At 30.7% G+C, this 21836-nt stretch overlaps 2 protein-coding genes across 3 annotated transcripts; both read left to right on the top strand.

Annotated features, from left to right (window-relative positions):
- The first annotated feature begins 225 nt into the window (after positions 1-225).
- Positions 226-2860, top strand: 20ox-3 (gibberellin 20-oxidase-3). The gene is given in 3 exon segments (NM_001247650.2): positions 226-851; positions 1540-1861; positions 2431-2860. Coding segments are annotated over 3 exon segments (1140 nt in total). The 5' UTR covers positions 226-297; the 3' UTR covers positions 2695-2860.
- Positions 2861-8466: 5606 nt separating this feature from the next.
- On the top strand, positions 8467-20426 carry LOC101245621 (protein THALLO). Of its 2 annotated transcripts, none has more exons than XM_004251205.5 (17): positions 8467-8931; positions 10212-10324; positions 10734-10825; positions 10960-11029; positions 11682-11815; positions 12396-12527; positions 12618-12757; positions 14380-14467; positions 14898-15074; positions 16574-16738; positions 16882-16956; positions 17195-17334; positions 17441-17558; positions 19137-19387; positions 19544-19607; positions 19691-19759; positions 19843-20426. In XM_004251205.5, exons 2-17 carry the CDS (start codon positions 10213-10215, stop codon positions 19972-19974), a joined length of 1959 nt encoding a protein of 652 aa, XP_004251253.2. In that variant the 5' UTR covers positions 8467-8931; position 10212; the 3' UTR covers positions 19975-20426. The 2 variants fall into 2 exon arrangements, with proteins under 2 accessions (XP_004251253.2, XP_019066634.2); XM_019211089.3 differs by having other exon boundaries at positions 8759-8931; positions 10177-10324.
- The last annotated feature ends 1410 nt before the right edge of the window (positions 20427-21836 follow it).

The following is a 21836-nucleotide window of genomic DNA, read 5'->3' on the forward strand; positions in this document are numbered from 1 at the left end:
TAATTACTTTCCTATCAAACATGTACAAAAGACAAAATACTTTATGGACCAAAATTTAATTTTAGACATTTATAAGCCCTTCTAAGCAAAGTAGTCAATTTTTTTGAAATATTATTTTATTTTTTGTGCTAATGACACCATGACAAAAAAGGCCTATATAAGATTCCAAATTTTGTTTAACTTATCATTCCTTTTATCTCTTTAATACTACTATTACAACTACAACTATTTTCTACATTTTCCCCCCTTATTACTATATCAAAGATCAAGAAAATTTTATAAGTTACATGCAACATAATGGCAATTGATTATATGATCACGAGAAATAACAACATGATATCCAAAGAAGATCAAGTATCAAATAAGTCGTTGAGTTTTGATGCATCATTGATGAAAAACGAGTCAAATATACCAAGCCAATTCATATGGCCGGACCATGAGAAGCCAAATTATGCTAGTGTTACTAGAGAACTACAAGTTCCACTAATAGACTTAAGTGGGGTACTTTCAAATGACCCTATTGAAATCAAGAAAGCAACTAGACTTGTTAATGAAGCATGTACAAAACATGGTTTTTTCTTAGTGGTTAACCATGGGGTTGACACAAATCTCATAAAAAATGCACATGTTTACATAGACAAGTTCTTTCAATTGCCACTTTGTGAGAAGCAAAAAGCACAAAGAAAAGTTGGTGAACATTGTGGTTATGCTAGTAGCTTTGTTGGAAGGTTTTCATCTAAGTTGCCTTGGAAAGAAACACTCTCGTTTCAATACTCTGATCAGAAAGGCTCATCACACATAGTTGAAGATTATTTTCAAAGGACACTCGGTGAAAAATTTAGTTATATTGGGTAAGAGTTAACGCAAAATTATGTTTTTGCTTTTTAGTCTGTTTCAGAAGTATGATAAACTTTTTATATTTGAAAACTCACAAGTTTAATTTCATATAGCTTTTGACATATTTATAGTCATAGAAATGTCATGCTATATTTAAAATAATTTAAGGGTACTTTGGTATGAGTCAAGAAGATATTTTTCTTTCTCATATTTCATACCCATAACACTTTTTACTTTTCATACTAATTATAAATAATGACATCTTTTATATTGTTAATTTTTAATTTTATTCTTAGTGAAATAGTTTATAGTCATAAAAATATCATATCATATTTAAAATAATAAGTTTTTAACAATATTTTCAATAGTATGTACATGCCAATCTTACAACACTCCTTATATATTAGTTTGATTTAAAAAGAATGATGCGCTCCTTTTCTATATTGACAAATACTTTTAACTTCAAAGTTTTTTATGTCACCCTTAATAAGTCATGAAAATATAATTTCATGTTTAAAACATCAAATTTAAAAGATAATTTTAACAGTATATGTCAATGTCACTGTTCTTTTTTCAATTTCGTGTCAAGTTGAAGATTATCAAATAAAATAATTTCGTGTCAAGTTGAAGATCATCAAATAAAATGAAAGTTTTTTCCTGTCGTGAATTATATTAATTAATCTTATTATTTTGTTTTTATAGGAAGGTTTATCAAGAATATTGCAATGCCGTGAGCACCCTTTCTCTAGGGATCATGGAACTTTTGGGATTGAGCCTAGGTGTGAGCAAGTACCACTTCAAAGAATTCTTTCAAGGAAATGAGTCCATAATGAGACTAAATTATTATCCAACATGTCAAAAACCTGAACTCACTTTAGGGACAGGGCCTCATTGTGATCCCACATCATTAACCATTCTCCATCAAGATAGTGTTGGTGGGCTTCAAGTTTTTGTGGATAATGAGTGGCACACCATCACTCCAAATTTCAACGCTTTTGTTGTTAACATAGGCGACACATTTATGGTAACGTATCTTCAACACACTCCTTCATATGCTAGTATTGAGATTATAAGTCCTGATCATTGTTCATACGTATACTGACATCAGATTAAATGTGTGATTATCATATCTAAAATTCATTTTCTAATTTTCAAATGATTAGATGCTTTACAAAAAAAAAGTAAATTTCCGTTCCTCTCTCATTGATATGAGGTTTTTCAATAAAAAATATGAAACATTTCATACAAGACAATTTCCAATATAAAAATCTAACAAAAATTCACGTTTTTTTAAAGTAGTGACGATGCACAACACTTTCAACAACATGATGACTTTAGTTATTCTTGTCATACACCTAGTTGAATACACATACTTCCCACAGAAGTAATTCCAACGATATCTATAAGCTCATTAAAAGTGATCTCGAAAATATAATTTTTTATTGAAAATCTCAAATCATTAATGTCATTTTGACAAGAACGTCCGTAAAAAAATCGCGAATTTTTAGTAGTGATGCATGCATGTCTAACTAGTTGTGAATTTTACTCATAATGTTCATACATATATACTCATATACTAATTATTATTTGTAGGCACTATCAAACGGAAGATACAAAAGTTGCTTGCATAGAGCAGTGGTAAACAACAAAATACCTAGGAAATCACTTGCTTTTTTTCTTTGTCCCAAGAAAGATAAGGTGATTACTCCACCAAATGAATTAGTGGATTCTAACAATCCAAGAATTTATCCAGATTTCACATGGCCAACCTTATTAGAATTTACACAAAAACAATATAGAGCTGATATGAACACCCTACAAACTTTCTCAAATTGGCTTAAAAAAACACAATCTTAAATATATCATCAACAAACATCTTTGTAAACTTGTTGTACATGCTTTGATGTGGACATAGAAATGGAACCTCATGGAGAGGGGTGGGGGGTTAGTAATTGTATGAATGATCAATTTTGTAATTTATTTGACTCATGAAATAAAAACTATGAGTAGTTTTATATCTTTATATAATGACATGGTTCGATAAACTATGATTAGTTTTACATATCTTCATATAATGACATGGTTTAAATTTATCGAGAACAGAAACATTATATTTTTAAATATATTTTCTAGATTAACATGAAATGGAGGAAGACTTGTTTTCATTGAACACATCAATTCTTAATAAAGTAATTCATTTAGATATTCTTTTATTCAAATTTTGAAGAAAAAAAATTACACTTGCTTTCATGCATCTATTTGATAGTTAACTGATTAAGAGTCGAATATGAACACATGCAAAAAAGAAAAATTTAGAAAATTTAAGTCGATCGTGTCTAATTGAAATAATATTTTATTAGAAATCAAGATATTTAAGTAAAACAAGACTTATTTATTCAAATGTCTCAAAAAAAAATATGCTGACAAATTTAAGAAATAGATTATATAATAAGTATATGTTATTTTTTTGTTGTATAAGTTTTTTAAAAATCCAAAGAGGAATAAATCATTTAGGAAATAATATATATTATTAGAAAATAGAAATAGTAATCTCTCTCTGAGGAAGAAAACATTAGTAGTAGAGTGGTACAAGAAATTGACAATTCTTTCAATATTTTTTAATGTGGATTTTTGTGCAAGTGTATGATATGTCTGGTTTTATTTTATTTTATTTTATATAATTTCATTTATTTATAATTAGGAATTAATTTACATCTGCAAATTTGGAATTTTGTGACTTCATGAAAAATACCAAAACAACACTTAGGGCATTGTCTTGCTCCTTGTCTTTGTATGGAGCAACACTCCTCTCCTCCCTATCTTGCTTGGGAGCATTTTTCCATTTATTATATTTAATATTACATATAGATTAATGTCGAAAATAAATTTAATATTTTTTATGTTATATTTTAATTATTGAAAGTGTGGATTTCATACTTACACTATCATTTTTTAATTTGAAAAACACACGTCTATGACTCAGTGATGTGTAATGTACTCTCTCTTTTATATTGAGTGAGAAACTAAAAAATAATTTAATAATATCTGAATCCATCAAGATATAAACTTCTTAAAATATTACGCCACTAACACATAAATTATTTTTAAAATAATGTTAGGGATCCATTTTTTTGTTTTAATTAATCATATGTGAAGCAACTTTGTATTAATCTAGGTCTCCAAATGAGAATCAAACATCATGGAAAAAGAAAAAAAAAGTCAATACAACACTTAAATTTGACAAATATAAATTTATTTTGAGTTTTATGTGTTAGGAGAATTACGTATTTATTTTTACTAATTTAGGTTATTCAAAGTTTAAAAACAATATTATCAAAACTATACATTAATTCTTGCCCTAGCAACAATAAATAAATAAATATTATGGAGAGTAAGTTTGACCCCATGCAACTCTAATTACCTCATAATTAACACCTGTTGCAATTTTTTTTTAATTAATATAGATAGATGATGAACATTAATTAGTGTTTGCTAATAAATATAAAGGATTTTTATGTTATAATAAAATCATTTAAAAGGTAAATTACAAACAATTCTCAATAAAAAGAGGGGATTACAATCTATAAAAAAAAAAAAAAGTTGTCTACTAAAACAAATAAATATAGCCTGACAATGATGAAATCAAACAATTTATCTGAAATTTTGATAATATTTTTTTTACATATATATATATATATATATATATATATATATATATATATATCGAAGAACATGACGAAATAGGGCCTAGAATAGATAAAAGTAAAAAAAAAAATCATTATAATACATGAATAATTAAATCGCAAAATGTTCGTTAACTCTACAATTTTTTTGATATTCATAAGCAAATATAAATTGACATGACAAAAAAACGACTAATCGTTAAAAAAAAAGATACTTCTAAAAAATATAATCAAAATTCTGTCTTGTAGTATTATTTTGTTGTGTTATGAATTATCAATTATACTAGTAAAAATAATCATATATAAAACCAAACAAAGACAATAATTCTGTAGTGAGCATACAACTACACAAATAATCGTTCAATGTAATTTTATAAATGAAATTGAGAAAAGCAAGATAATATAAATTTAGAGAAATAATTTTTTAAAAAAATTAAATTGTTATTAGAAATAAATAATTTTTATCACGAATCAGTTAAAAATTTATATTATAGAGTATGATTTTTCTATTAATTTTCCATTAAAATAGTTTACTAGAAAAATACGTTATAAAAAACAAATTCTTAAAAAAATAGCGAAAAATATTTATTAATAAAATTTATATTACGTAGATAAATATATAAGTTTTTTTTATACATATAATTAATGACTATCTTGGGATAAAGTTCCTAATTACTTTATTAAAGTAGTGGTTTTAGTTATCACACATGACGTGGATAATCTTTATAATTATCTCCTTACATTTTCCTTAATTTGTCTTTTCTTCCAACATTTTATTTTGATAATGAAATGAAATTATTCATATATAATTAAGGAAAATGACAAAATTATTTGTAATAATTAAAACAAGAACACTAACACCTATATGACTATATCTCTTAATTTGTCTTGGCTAGAATTAGGATTTGACACGTTGTTTTTATAAAAAAAATTAAAAAAATACAATCGTATAAATTTCTTATGAATTTTATTTTTATTTTTTTATAATGAAAGCAACTAAATTGTAGTTTGTGGTGTCAACTTTCTATTTCAATTTTGTTTTGTTATTAATTGTTATATCAAATTTAGTGCATGAATATGACTCGAGTCTCTTCATGTATATGTTTTGTCATCGATTGTTTATTGGACAAAAAATAAAACAAAAATGTTCCTTTCTAAGCAACCTTTTTTGTCATTATATATTTAATCTTATCTATTTTCGGAATTACTTTTAATAATTTGATCGTAAAAGAATGAAAGCTTATATGAATTGTGAAATCTTTTATTTTAGCGTAGCAATAATTAAACGTAATAAAATATTAAGATCGTCTGATGTAAGAAATAGAGATATGATAAATTCAACGTGTGTTGTTGTAGAGGATGAAGGGGGATAAGGAGATTATATATTTTTTTTGGTGTTTTTTAAATTAATCTGATAAATATTTATTTTTGTCTTTTTATCAATTTTAATCATGTATAAATTGGCTATATATTTGTTATACACGAATCATATACCAGCACGCAGCAACGGCTAAAATCTATTACAGTTAAGCAGATAAATAGAAATTTAATGGTTGACTAAAAATGTTAAGATCCTTTTATTTTTCTTTTAAATTTCCACTTTAATATGTTTTTTTTCTTGAGGCGTAATTTATACACACAATTGTATAAATATAATTTTTTAATTTACTATCGAGTTATTGGTTAACCTGTTAAGAAAAAACTTCAAATCATTAAGAATCAATAATTGATGATAAAAAAATAATTAAAATTATCATTATAATCACTAAACTAATAATTTAATACTCATAAATCAATAACTTTAATTCAATTCAGATTATTGATTTCGATTCGATTTTGAATAAACCCATTTTAACGAGGAGCATTTGTGTGAATGACCCCAAAATAAACAGTCCAATAGACCCATAAGTAAAGTCCAAGAGGCCTAGTTGTATGTAGCCCAACATTTCTCCTTAAAATTAAGGAAAAATTAGTAAACTAGTCAAAATAAATAATATATTTAGTAAAAATATCCATACTGTATAAATATTAGCAATAATGTCAAAAATGTCATTATTTTAAAAAATTTATGTGTCCCAATTTTCTTCCTATTTTATCTCTCTTTTTCAATTAATTCTATATATCTTTTTTTTTAAAAAAAAATTATTCTCTCTCATATTTATCTTTTCAAATTGTTAATTCTCTCTCCCATTTAATTTTCTCTCTCTCTCATGGTTATCTTTTATGATTTTCCTCCAACATTCAAGTTGCAAATATCTTTTTGCCATATATTTTGGTTGTTTTTTTAATCCAAAATTGAATAAAAAAGAATCCCTTTGATTAAGGTATCTCTAATCTTTATCCTATTTTCAGATTTCTTTTTCAATTTTATTTTTGTTTAAATATTAAAAAAATGTTATTTGTATTTTTCAATTTCCGTTATGATTTACTCTCCAATGGCTGAATCCAAGAGGCTTACTAGAGGTATTCATCTTAATCAACCAATTTCTGGTGATTTTTCATCCTTTAATTTATTTATTACTTAACAAATAGTGTATAATGTATGATCCACTGCTAAAGTAAGGGAAGAAAGAGGGTAAAAACATTTACAAGACTCATTGGTGTGCAAAACCTTCCTCAAATTTAGAACGCAAATGTAGAATCTTTGTCTACTCATGAGGATCTTGAAAAAGACGACGAAGATCGTGAACAATTTTCTATTAGTTTGTTTTGTATTTATAGTTCTTTTTTAGAATTTGGTATGCTTTCTTAATTTGTATTCAAATCACTATGTATACTATCAATATTTGTATTTATTAAAAATTTCATGTTGCATGGTTTATGAATCTTGTATTTGTCCCTAATTTGTATTCATCCAAATGTATGTCAACTAGTTTATTTGTATTCGAATACAAATACAAATAATAGACATATTGAAATGAATACGACTTAGAAAAGGAAACAAGATCTTGAAAAGAAAAATAAATACACAGTGAAAAATATATACGAATACAAATGTATTTCTTAAATAACTATATTTATTTGACATACATATTGGAATGAATACAAACTAATAAAGGTATGTCAACTGAATTTGACATTTTTTTTCTAATTTGTATTTATTCTAAAGGTATGTCAACTAGTTATGTATTTTATTTAAGAATGAGTACACAAAATATTCAATTATTTCTTTTCAATTTTATATTTCATTCACTTTTTCATCATACTAATTTTTTGTATTTTATATATTATTATACAAAATTCTAAATAAAAACTAGAATAAATAGAAATACAAATAAAATACATATTGAAATGAATACATACAGGATTTTTGAAGAAAAAAATAACTATATAGGGAAAAGATATATGAAAATACAAATATATTTTTTAAATGACTATATGGATAAATTCGGCATACCTATTGAAATGAATACAAACTAATAAAAAACTATAATAAATATAAATAGAATATATTGTGGAATGAATATAATTTAAAAAGGTAAAAATTCTGAAGAAAAAAAAACAAAATTTAAATTTTATTTGAAAATGTAACTGATGAGAAAATTAAGGATGCTTGCCTTTTTTTAAAAAATATTCCCCCCCTTAATTTTCTCTTATTAAATAATTATATTCTTTAAATAAAAATAAATAATAAAAACATACATAACAAACTAAAATGACATTTTTACTAAATATTGAAGTTGTTGCTAATGAGTCCTCTTAAATGCTAAAATATTGACATTTTGAAAAATTTCCCTAAAAATAAAATTTTGGCCCAAATAAATGCTTTAAAAGAGTTGCTTCAAGGTTAGCCAAGACAAATTAAGAGATATATAGCCATATAAGAGTTTGAGACGCAAATTATTAGTTTGAGTTTTGAATTATTGATAGTCTTAAAAATATTTTACTACGGTTAATTGAATTAAGATATATCTTTGATCTCCCACATGGCATGACAAATAATCTCAAGCTTTTGTAGGAGTATATGACATTTATCGAGAAAAGTGTTGAACACCACTTGACGAGAATTATAAATGTTTTTCCTTCTTGTTGAAAGATAGGATCTGTATTTAAATTCAGTTAACTAAGTAATAGTATTTTTAAAATTGATAAAACTAATAATTTGTGTCAAATTTAAAAGTGTTTTCGGTACATTAGATTTATTATTTAATTTTGGTGGAAACATTTTTTTTTTCTATTTTTTTCATAAAGATATCAAAAGTTATATTAATTTTAAATTAGGTATAAAAACTAAAATTACAAACATTCAAACAAGTTGTAGGGTTCCAAATTGCAAATACCCAATAAATCGACAAATTTTAATCGCCGGCTGCTACCGCTAGCTGCTGCTCAGAGCCGCCACGGCACTGCTGCCGCCGGTTTCCGCCTCGCCTGACGCTGCTCATTTGTTTACTTCGTTGTACTCACTAAGGTAAACATCACTGAAATTGTATGTTCAGTCCATTAGTGCTTTTGTCTATTTTTCAAATGGAGGGAAGGATTAAAATTATGAGTATTTAGTTTTTTTAGAGCTAAGGTAAGTTCTGATAAATAGTTGATTATAGTTCAAAGTAGGAAATTCACGCATACCTATAGTTCAAGGTATGAAATTCGAAATAGATAGAAGTGTTTTTTGATAAATTATAGATGATAGTTTCAATAGGAACTAGAGCTGAGGTACATTTTGATAAATAGTTGATGATAATTCAAGTATGAAATTCGAAATATCACCAACTTAGAGCTGAGGTATGTTTTGATAAATAATTGATGATAGTTCAAGTAGGAAATTCACGCATAGTTCAAGGTATGAAATTCGAAATAGTTAGAAGTTTGTTTTGATAAATTATAGATGATAGTTTCAATAGGAAATTGACGCACAACTTATAGAAAATCAGAATATTAATTTATACCATGCTATATACATATATACTTTGATAGTATCAAACATTAAAGGTTCATTAGCTATAGTTCAGGTATGGAACTCAAAATAATTAAAAGTGTGTTTTGATAATTATCGCTGATAGTTTCAATAGGAAACTAACACACCTTATAGGTCAAGTATGAAACTCACACATACCTATAGTTCAGTTATGAAACTCGAAATAGTTAGTATTGGGTTTTGATAAATTATTGATGATAGGAAACTGAAGCACCTTATAGTTCAAGTATGAAACTAGAAAACCGGAATATTAATATGTACCATGAATGCATATATATACATATACTCATACTCTAATAGTATCAACCATTAAAGGTGCATTAGAAATTTAAAAAAAAGGAGGTATGAAAGTAAGAGGTAGCTGCTTGTAAATAATTTTTCTTTTTTGCTTCAAGTTTTCTTTTTTCTTAATTTTTTTTCTTATTTGGATCGGGTCAAAAATCCTTAAATATATGACATGTATAGTCATAAGATTTTTCACGAATGATTATTTAATATATATTTTATATTATTATATTATACATAGTCATAAAAAAATAGTATTATTTGTCGTAAACACAAATCATTGAAAAACTTTGATGAGAAAACAAATAAAAATGAAAAGGGAGAAAACCAAAAAAAAAAAAAGAGAGACTATAATCTTATAAAGGTTTAGCTCCTTAAGGCCATTGAAACTCTTGTGTATTTGTTCAACAAAACAGTTTCTCTTAATAAAGGTTTAACCTTTTGGAGATTTAGGTTGAACCCTTTGCTTCAATTCCTCCAATTTACAGGATGGGAAAGAAATCAGGAAAGTTCAAGAAGAAGGAAAACAACCCTCCAAAGAAATCAAAAAATGATTCCTACAATGAAGATGATGATATGATGAATGATGCTATTGATGCCTGTAAGTTTTTCCTTTTATAAACTCTATCTACTTATCTTCTTATCAAAGTTAGCATAAGATACAAAAACCTCAGACCCCATATGTGGGATCATACTTGGTATTTTGTTGTTGTCGCATTAGATACAAGACTATATATGCAAAAAGTTGGTTCTTTTAGAGAGAACTTTTTTGAGTCCATGGATGGAGAGAGAGCATTAGAGCAAAGATTGAGCTAGTATTTTGAGTTTTATGGATTCTAATCTTAAAAAAATGTAGCTTTATAAGGTTTGAGCCAAACTTATTGGATTCTGCCAAACCTGTACGCAAAGCTATCGCTGGGCGAGGGGGGCGAGGGAGTGTGTTATAAAAAAATGTTTTTACATGTTAGAGAATTTACTGTTAGTTACTAATCTTTTTGGTTAATTTGTAGTTCATGAAAAGAGAGATATCATTCCACTGAATGTTAATGAAGATTCTGCAGAGTCAGATGAGGATAATGAGCATCCCGTGTATGATCTTAAGGTGATAATGAGTTTTCTTTTGCTACTTTTATTTTCATACTGAAGGCTTATAAACTGTAAGAACTTAGAGTACTAATTTGATGTAAAGCAAGTCAACTAATTACTCAAGGTTGGGGAACTGTTTTCTTTGTATAGGAGGATGAAGATGAGGAGGATGAAGATGACGACATTGATGATGCTGAGCTTACTGGCCTTGGTGCTAAAAGTATGCAATTAATTCGAACTTGTAACTGCCTTTTGTTATTGGAATGAAATGCTTTAAGCTGAATTGCCTATCCTGTTTGTTTGTTATGAAATTCTTCTCTGATATTCCCTTTTAGTGCTTCTGAAGGCAACATAGAGCATAAGATCGGTTTAGATTTATTTAAGGAGTTTCCTCTCCCAAAAAAATGGAAAAGAAAAAGAAAAAGAAAAAAAGAAGCAGAAGAAGAATACAGCAGCCTTTACTCTCATTAAGATTTTGAAAATGCATGTGGAGTGGTGGTGTGAGGAATTCCTAGTGTTTGATTATTGAATTGAGGCTAATTAGGCTGGAGACTAGATATTAATATTTAATGGTGTGTTCGAACTGTGTAATATTGCATGAAGCTCAGTAGCTCTAACCACTAAGTTACTATTTCTACTTTGACTCCTAGTTCTTACGTTTCTCTGAACTGAGCTTCTACACATAGATGACAGAAGGAAGAATCCTTCCATACTTCTTTGTTGAATAATAAGCAAAGTTGTTTCCTTTGGTTTCTAGATTTTACATTTCTTTTGGTTCTTGATCTATTTATATATGCCTCTTTTTTGCCATATTTCCTTGGATCTTCTGGCTTTTAATATATAATTTTTTTGAGTACCTATTTTTGCTTTAGTTGCAAGGACGCAAAAATATTTACAAGCTACTATGGGTGGGGTTGAGGATGAAATGCATGATGACACTGAACAGGAGAAAGAAGAGAAGTCTATGTGGGGAAGAGGAAAAAACATTTATTATCAAAATAAAGAGGTAGCTTTTCACCTAATTATTTGCTTAAAACTTTTAATTCTTTTATGACATAATTATATATGGCACGCTTGGAGAAACCAATACTTTATTGGCTTTAGAGACAACAATATGATGTCAGAGGATTTTCCTCTTCTTACTGTTTCAACAGTACGTTTAGGCTGTAACATAGTTCTTCGATTTCATGTGTAAAATTAGGTCTTAAGCCTAACTCACACCCCAAAGCTAGCTCAAAGGGAGGAGGATTGCCTAAGCCTTATAAGAAGTCCACCCATCTCATCAACTGCCGATGTGGGACTTTTGTTATTCTTTTAACCCCCACCTCATGCCCTGTGCTTAGCATCTGGTGCGTGCACAATTTTGATTTTGGGGCCTCAACATCGGGTGAGACAGGCCCTGTTCTGATACCATGTGAAATTAGGTCTTAGGCCTAACTCACACCCCAAAAGCTAGCTCAAAGAGAGGAGGATTGTCCAAGCCTTATAAGAAGTTCACCCATCTCATTAACCACTGATATGAGACTTTTGTTATTCTTTTAACAACATGCAATACTTGATGTCACTTGAACATTTTTGTTTGTTAGACTGTTGAAGAGTCAAGTGACGAGGACCTTATCGCCGAGGAGGAGGCAGAGGTATTGAGAATGCAGCAGAAAAAAGCTAGATCCTTATCTGCAGCGGATTTTGGGATTGAAGATGATGAACTCACATTTGAGGTGAGAAATTCAATTTATATACAGTGTTCGTTTAATGATTTTTTCTTATATTTTGAGGTTGTAAGTGGAATCTTATGGGTAACATTGCAGGAAATTTTGGTCCAAGGAAAACCTGGATCAGCAGTTTCTGCAGATGAAGAAGCCAAAAATGAAACTGACACTGCTTATGAGGAAGTGCAGAAGGATTTGAATGCTTTGACAAAAGAAGAGCAAATGGATGTTGTCTATAGGTGAGCTTCACAGTCCAGCATGTGCTAATTTCAGGGCAAAATGTTGCTTATTTTTAGTTCTGTTGCCTGTTATCGTCGATGATGTTATGTAATGTATCATGATAATATCAGTATATAAAAATAGAGGCACATAAGTTACAATTAAATAGATATCAGCACATTATCAATAATCGGGAAAACAAAATAGAAGAGAAAAAGGCAGGTGATGAACTAAGTTTTCCTATAAAATAGTTTATGCTTAATTTTACAGCTAAAGGTTGTGGAAGTTGACAACAACAACAACAACAACAACGTACCTACTGTAGTTCCACAAGTGGGTTCTGGGAATGGTAGGATGTACACAAACCTTAACCCTACCTTTGTTGTGGAAGTTGACAAAAAAACAAAAACTCTATGGTTGCTTGGTTCAGAGATAATATGAGGACCGTTTTCTGCAATATACTCAATTTGACCATTTAAAATGGATCATGGTATGTTAGTGTCAGAGGCTTCAGTAGGAAGTTCCGATAGTTAGCAGCTGTCCCTCTTACATGTCTGATCTGCACGGAGATGGCGGACTTCAGGATATTGAATACCATGCCAGGCAGAGAAGCTTACTGATGAAGATAAGGAAATTGGATCTCAATGACACTTTTTTGATAATGCAACTCATAAATCATAATCGTGCAATAGAAGAAAGTCAGAAGGAGCATGCCTTGTGTCACATTTGTTATAAATGGCTTCACATTTTTTATGAGGAAGTTGATTCTATGTCTTGGAAGTAAAATTTATTAGCGAGGCAAAGTGGTAGGTCAAGAGTGCAATACCAGAAGATCTTGAGAAGTGTGGCCACTGGATGTTAGTAACCACTGCATCTATTTTCTTAAATGTGCCTCATAAAAAGGTTTTATTTGTATTAAAATCATGTAGAACAAGGAGAAAAGTAGGGTTGTGGGTCGCAATTGGCATAACAAGATCAAGATGTCGAGTATTCAAGGGTAGTTGTCTCAGGTTAAACCCCAACAAAGGCAAAAACACTACATAATTTGATTTCTTCCCATCTGTCTAGGTGGACAAGGTTAATCAGTACACCTCTGTTGGCGGGAGGTAGCATGTACCCCGTGAAATTTCCCAGACTCCATGCTTATTAAAAGGAGTAGTCATACGTAGCTAGCTATATGGAGGCATGGGAGTCAGGGAGCTACTTCAGAGGTGTCGATGTGTTTATTTCAACAAGGAAGAACGACATAGAGCTTTCATAAGATCTGAGGATTCACTATGGAGTTCAGTCCATGATATATAGATGAGGTTACCAAATATCTAGTTATCCCCTGGACAAGATCACTAAATATGTAGTTAGCCCCCTGTCCAAATTTATTGTACAGGATCAGAAGTGTTAAGTTGAAATGTCCGTCCGTCACAGCACAGTGGCCTTCTTTTACGGAATTCTACATTGCATGCTTGTGATTTTCGAATCAAAAGTAAGAATCTTCAACGTGTGTTGTCTGCTTCTAATGTCATTGTCTAGATATTGTCTGGTAGGTTGCTAACATTTACTTTGCAGGTTATATGATGCTTCTGACTTGTTTCTCAATAAATTAAAGAAGTTGTGCTTCTGATCTATGATCTTCTTGTGATTACAGTTCTGCACCTGAATTGGTTGGTTTGCTGTCTGAGCTTGGTGAAGCGCTTGAGCAGCTCGATAACAAAGTCAATCCCCTATTCAGCAAGGTATGTGCATTGGAAATTCCACCAGCTACAGGTCGGTCGCTATTATGCTATTCAAACCCGAGTCTGCTGTGGAAAAAACTAGTCTAACTGCATATCGGCATTCTCGCCAAATGCCAAATTCTATTAAATCCATACATACATTTTGGACCTGCTTGCTATGGTTCCCTTTAAACAGTTTTGGAGTTCTTCGGTGACAGTCTTTGTAGTTAGTTATTTGGGCTCTGTTACTGATATAAAGATGCTTAGCTGAAAGGATGAAACAATGAAGGTTTAGAAATGATTGCTTGGGGTAGTGTAACTGACAATTTTACTTAAAACAGTGAGAGTTTACTCACATAACAATGGAATTAGTCGTTCTTCTAGTTATAAACTGAATGCAGTTTTGGTAATATTGCACCTCAGCATTTAACTTCTGTTTTTCTCTATTAAGATTACTGGAAACAGTATGATAAAAGGCGGGATGCGCTACATTGAGGTGAAGAAGCTGCTTCTGCTGTCATATTGCCAGGCTATATCTTTCTACCTTCTTCTCAAATCTGAGGGGCAGCCAGTGCGTGATCATCCAGTCATTTCACGCCTTGTGGAGATAAAAAATCTGTTGAATAAGGTTACAACTCATATCACAGGATTCAAACAACGAAACATGGCCAAATACTGCTTGCCAGTTTTTGTTAATTCTGTTAATGATGACATTGTTTACTGGAAAATCAGTTACTTGTTTATGTGGTATATGCATAATTGATGAGATAAAACTGCTTTATCTAATCTTTGAGATATATGCCAAGCAAATTGTGTTCACATACACATGTTGAAAACATTTATTTGCTGGCCACCTCTAATGGTAATCAGCAGACTTTTAATATAAATGTACTACCATTAGCTATTAAAAATGGAAAAGGTTAACACAAACTATAATTAGTGCAGTTTTTTTGCTCATGGAGAAAGCTAGAGGACACTTTATTATCTCGTTGATCTTATAAAATATATCTATATGTTTGATAAGGTTTCAATTCTTTAACTCACCCTCTTTGTAGAAGCCTATGCTACTCTGTCTGCATATGGTTTGTTTCTTCTTTAGTTTAGTGTAAAAAGTATCTTAGTGCAAATCTGAACTTGCTTATTCATCCATCATCAGCTTCTTCCTCCCTTCCCCTTTTCTATATGGAGCTTGATGAAGCCGAATCCAACATCAAAGTGCTTTTTCATTATTGAGTTTAGCAGTGTGGTATCTTTAAGTGTAAATTGCATCACCCAGATAAGGTTTATTATGTTTTTTCATGATATGTTTTTTCAATTCTATACGTTTGTGTAAATAAGCGAACAACCTTTTTTGATGGTGTTTGGGAAATACCTACAAGATCAAGCCTTCTATACAGTAATTGCTTAATCATCTATACATCCTGGATGTTATGTATGTACCAAATATCTAACGATCATCAATCAACAACACCTCAATTCTAATCTAGTTGAGGGCTTATGGTCTAGTTATGAATTCTTTGTACTGATTCTTCTCTATTGGTTCCCCTTCATTCCCAATCATACAAAAAATAGAACCTCAATCTGCAGTTCAAACAACTCTTTTCCACTAAATTAGAAGCTCTATGATGTCTTTCTCACCTTGTGTCCCCCATGACTAACTCCACACATACCTGCACACCTTGTCTACTTCATTAATCACTAGGCCAAACCCTTGGGTGCCTCTTGCATATTTATTCCAAGTGAATACCCCATAAAAGTATTCTCCAGCCTCCTTAATTTGTTTGATAAATATATCTGTCTAGCATAGCTAAACTCATTTGTCAAATAAGTTAAATACGTGGATTTCCGTGGAAGGATTATGTAATTTTTTAATCAAGTTTTCTTGAGTCTTAGAGAATTTGAAGTGGAAATAGTATGCTAACTGATCATAACCTAATGTATCAAATTTGTTAATCACGTGTACTGATTAAACATTTTTAGCTTGTTTAGATGCTTAGTGATGTTGTGAAATAGTTGCTAAGTCTTCTCCTTGTTCTTCTGCTTTATTTGATTCTTGGCTAGCTTCATTGCGTATATCCTGCTTCTCTCTTCCTATCTTTATAGGTGTTAACAAATTAATTTTTGCAGATGACAGAACTTGATGGATATCTTCCTTCTAAACTAGAAGACTTGTTACACAAGAATGTTGATAATGTAACTGGTGTAAAGTTGTTGGGAAGGAACTTGGATTCTGAATCTTTCCCCATTTCTGACAAGCCTTCTGTGGTATCAACTGATATTCAAGAAGCAGAGGTAATTTTCTGTTTGATTTATCTTATTTGTTGCTAAAAGCGTAATTTTTCCCTTCTTTTATGGGCTGATTTTGAATTAAAACCTTTTGTCGTTTTTACTGAGCAGCTCTGTAAAATCTAGTGTAATTTTTTCTATTGTTTTAGTCTCATGAAGCTGAGTTGGCGGAGGCAAGTGGTGTAAATGGTCTGCGGAAAAAGGAATCAAAACGCAAACGCCAGGTAAATGGTGTATATATCTAAGCACACCTCTGTTTTGCTTATCAGCCATCAGCAGGCGAGTCCACTGTCACTGTTACAATACGAATCAAGTGTCACCTGACTAGTGCCAGTGTCATTGTCATTTTTATTCTGGCAACTCTTTCACCCATGTTCTGATGTGTTGCAAGATCACCAGATCTCTTCTTTTTTAACCAGTAAGATGTAGATCAAATTAACTAACATTAAAGAATTTTGGCAGGATGATCAAGTTGGTATCCAGAGCATGGAAATGTTAAAAGTGAGAGCTTCCCTTGAGGAAAAATTGAAGCAGACAGGTGTTTTAAGTTCCATTGCACGGAAAAATGAAAAACGAAACAAGCGCTCACGACTTCTGAATGGGTATCAATTTTGCTTCTCAAATTATTTCTCCATCTACCTCTTATGTTAGTCAACATAAATTAATGCAAACATGTCACTAATGGGAAGTCTAATGAATTATATGCAGGATGTTGGCAACTCCTGATGATTTTGATGATGATTCTATGGCTGCTGAAGATGATCGTGAGACACAAAGTTTAAACAAGCTGTCTAGGCTTCTAACTCCTCAAGTAGCAAGACCCAAGGTGTGGATCGCAACTGCTTTAATTCTGTCTCCATTTTGCTGATTTTCTTGTAAATAAATATCCCATGTCTTTTATGTGAGTGTATGCAACTGCATTGAGTTATGATTCTCTGAACTTGTGGAATGTGACAGTCTTTTCAACTTCTGTCTCTGTGGATGGCTCTCTTTCGCTATAGGGTTGCCATGCCCCCTTTTCCTTTATCGGTGGTCGCTCTAATATTTTTCCCTTATTCCTTCTTGCTTCTCTTACAGCAATTCGCAAGTGTGTGAACAAAAAAAAAAAGGGAACCTTCTTTGACCTTGATATTATAAATGGACAATTGATTTGTGACGGAGCAGTATATCTTTGCACATATTTTCAAGAAGTTGCATCTTTAGATGTTGCAATTGAATGAGGTCATAATTTATGTTATTTGAGTCGTATTCAGTATTTTGACTGGATGCTATTGTGAAGTTTTTAGTTCTCCAGTGTGCTTATCAGAGTGACTACAACTGTGTTTCTAGTTTCTACTGTTTGATGTCACAGTTCTCAAATTTGTGGCAATTAGGATTATTTTGAAGCCTTCATGTTGGCACATGTTGCGTTTAGCTGCTCTTCATTTCCGAGTTCCAAATTATTTTTTTGATCAAGCAAGTTATCACTGATAATAACAAGGCCAACTTGGCTGTATACACGAGTCATACCAAAAAAGTAGAAACCTACAAAATATGGTTCTCTCCAAAAGACACCAATCCTCTATACAAATAAGAACTTCATGGGTGCACCAAAAGAGAATAAGGGATCGGAGACTACTTCTCAATTGAGCAAAGCTCAACCACACCCCTTCAAAAGCTCTCCTATTTCAATCTTTCCAAATGCTTAGAGCTACTGAGTAACATTCCACGCCTTGTGCCTTCTTTCTCCCAGCTCCTCACAGATCTTGGCATTACCTAAGTGACGCCAAACCATGTAAACATATCCTCCCATAACCTGGTGGCCAATTTTTCAATGTAACAAAATACGATCCACGTCCTCACCAGCATCCTTACATAAGAAACACCAGCTCATGTAGACAACCTTTCGCTTTCTAAGGTTCTGTTCTGTCAAAATCACCCCTCACAAATATCTGTATTACAAGATCAAATAAATGCAGTGTGGTTAAATAATTGTGCAAGCAGTTAGTGCTGACAATATTGAGGTACTGCAGAATTTGCTTTGACAATTCTTCTACTTTCCTGTTTCCTCGGGTATTATATTCCTATATGTGTGTGTGTGCACATATATTCACCTTTTTGTTTAATAAAGGAATATACATGGATACATTTTTGCTTAATCGTCTAGAATTTGAAACCAATTGGTAATCGTGTAGGGGCCATTATAGGGGGAAGTACTCATTACTAGGAATTTCTCCATTTCTAGGGCTCGAACTTGACGACTACATGTGTGTCTATTTTGCTCATGTTAAATTGGATTTCTGTTGCAATAATTTTCGTTGCATGGAATCCTTTTTCTGCTTTCAAAATTCGTCTAGTATGTCTCCCGTAATTAAACTAATTGGATGTATTATTAAATTATAACAAGTTTTGTTCCTTTTGGAAGATAATTTCTGGTGATGATGATTTACCTAAACGAGATGACATTGGAGAAAGGAGAAGAAAGCATGAACTGAGAGTTCTAGCCGGAGCTGGAGTTGAACCTACTGATGATGTCAATGATGAGCCTGGTGACCATGCAAGTGACGATGTTGCTACTTCTGACGACAGTGAATTAGACTCAGATATGGAATTCTACAGAGAAGTCGAAAAACAACATTCAGCTAAGCTTGCTGCTAAAGAAAAGATGTATTCCAGGTTAGACTCAATATTGTTTTAAGATTGTTAATGAAAGCATGCTAAACAACTTTCATGAAAAAATTTCGAGGATGACTCGTTAATATGGATTATTATGTATATCCTTTTTAAGTCCTGCAATTATTTCACTTAATTCACCACAATTTGCCACTGTAGATCCCCAGCTATGCTGTCAACGCCAGAAACTGTTGTGGATGGGAAACGCCAGATAAATTACCAGGTATGACATATTAGCTTTACTGCCAATTGCAATCATGACATTACTTTTTCTTTCACTAAACTCGTCGTTCCCTTATTTTCTAGATGGAGAAAAACAGAGGCCTTACTCGTAATCGTAAGAAGCAAGATAAAAATCCAAGGAAGAAATACAGGGTAAGTGACTAAAACAGAATTACATGTGCTTGAAAGAACCAGTTTCCTTATATAACAATGTTAACAAGCTGTGTGTCTCTCAGGGGAAACATGAAAAGGCTCAGAAACGTAGAGAAGGACAAGTTCAAAAAATTAAGAAACCAAGTGGTCCTTATGGTGGAGAGACTACAGGAATTAATGTAGGTATTAGTCGAAGTATCCGATTCAAGGGGTAAGTCATGTGATGTGTGGGTCAGACACACGTCCAAGTTCAAATGCTTCCACAGACCTCAGTATTCAAGATTTCAAATGGAGAAGGATAGAGCTACCCATTATTCACCGAGTTTCAAACGCTGAATCACACTGACCCTCGAGAATTTCTCGGTTACGAGTAAGAGGTTTAAAGAGTTGATATTCTCTTTTTTTTTTTGGTTAAAATTAGTGTTTCCTTCTTCCTTACAATTTTGTCACCCTTGAAAGAGGAGGGGAGTGGAATGTCTATGTTGTATTGGTGTCAACTTGCATAGTTTTGTAATTATAATTTTCTTGTTTTCTACTTCTTGAAGTTGGCTAAACTATCTTGAGCTGTAGTTGACTAGATAAAGTATTTGACTACCTTCATCAAATTTGTATGACAACTTAATTTATTTAACTGACTCATTAATTTCAAGATGTGTTAATGATCAAATTACATAGTGTTAAAGAGTTAATTACCTTTTGTTCATACTATTTTCTAGATTACAAAATTTTCTTAAATTTGGAGAAATCCGGATGCATCTTAAAAGATTCCGATACATCGTGTCTCAGTTTTAAATACATAACTCAACATCATGAAACATCACATCTCGATTTGAAATATCACACAACGTCTTGATATAATCGTGTACGTTTGGATATATCACGTAAAGTGATGAATTAGGAAATAGGAACGATTAGAAATTTTTATATTTTTTCAAATGGTAGAAATTTTTAAAAAACATGGTAAAATAAGTCGTGTATTTAAATAATTTTTCTTGTTTATAATTAACTCAGTCCGTCTAGTCCATTCATGTTTGGTTATGAATATGCATATCGATTTATTAGCTCAACTTCATTTCTAACTCATGAAAATAAATTAGTTTCTCTCGTTGGACTTTAACAATTTATTTTTTAAAAAATAGATAAATTTGTTAGGTTAGAAACTTGGACTTTTTTTTTATAAAAAAAAATGGATAATGATTTTGAGAACCCATTTGGAGTTGCATCTTACAACTAAAAAGAAAAGTTAAAGAATGTTATATCTCTAATCCAATTAATTAGTAAATCGCATTTGTCAAACGCGATTTATTCTTTAATATAAAGAAAATCTATTGCGAAGACATTTAGAGGGGATTTAACTTATGGTCACTAAATCATTATCTTCATTTTTTTAAAATTTTTTATCCGGAGTTCAGTATCCATATTGAAGCTTTGTTAAATTTGAATTTGCGTAGAAATTCTCACGTTGATAAGTAAAGTGCTCCCAAAGTATTACTTTTTTCTGTTGCATTATACGTTGTTTCTATATTTAGTTTCATTACAATATTCTCTTGAATGTTTTTATTAATTTTATTAGAAGAATAAAAATACTGTTTTTATAATTGTTTATCTTCTTCACTAATTTGATTGCGTAGTTTTATTTATAAAAGAAATCGTTAAGTAAAAACATTCTTTATACAGATGTATAATTTTTGAGGATAAGTGGATCGCAATAATTTGGAGATGATTAATTAAAGAATTAAAAAAAATTTATATAAAAAACAATATATATCTATCATATATTTAATATTTAACTTTTTTAAAAAGATAATACAATGGTTATATCCTTTTTTTGTACTTTTAATCTGAAGTCCAATATCTATATTGAAGTTTAATTAAATTTAAATTTGCATAAAAAATCTCACGTTAATAGAAAAGTGCCCCCAAAGTGTTATCTTTTTGTTATTGCATTACATGTTGTCTCTATATTCAGTTTCATTACAATATTCTTTGAATGTTTTTATTAATTTTATTAGAAGAAGAAAAAAACTATTTTTCATAATTGTTTATCTTCTTCACTAATTTATTGTGTAGTTTTATT

The sequence above is a fragment of the Solanum lycopersicum genome, chromosome 11 (assembly GCF_036512215.1).
Source record: "Solanum lycopersicum chromosome 11, SLM_r2.1".
Classification (NCBI taxonomy): Eukaryota; Viridiplantae; Streptophyta; class Magnoliopsida; order Solanales; family Solanaceae; genus Solanum; species Solanum lycopersicum.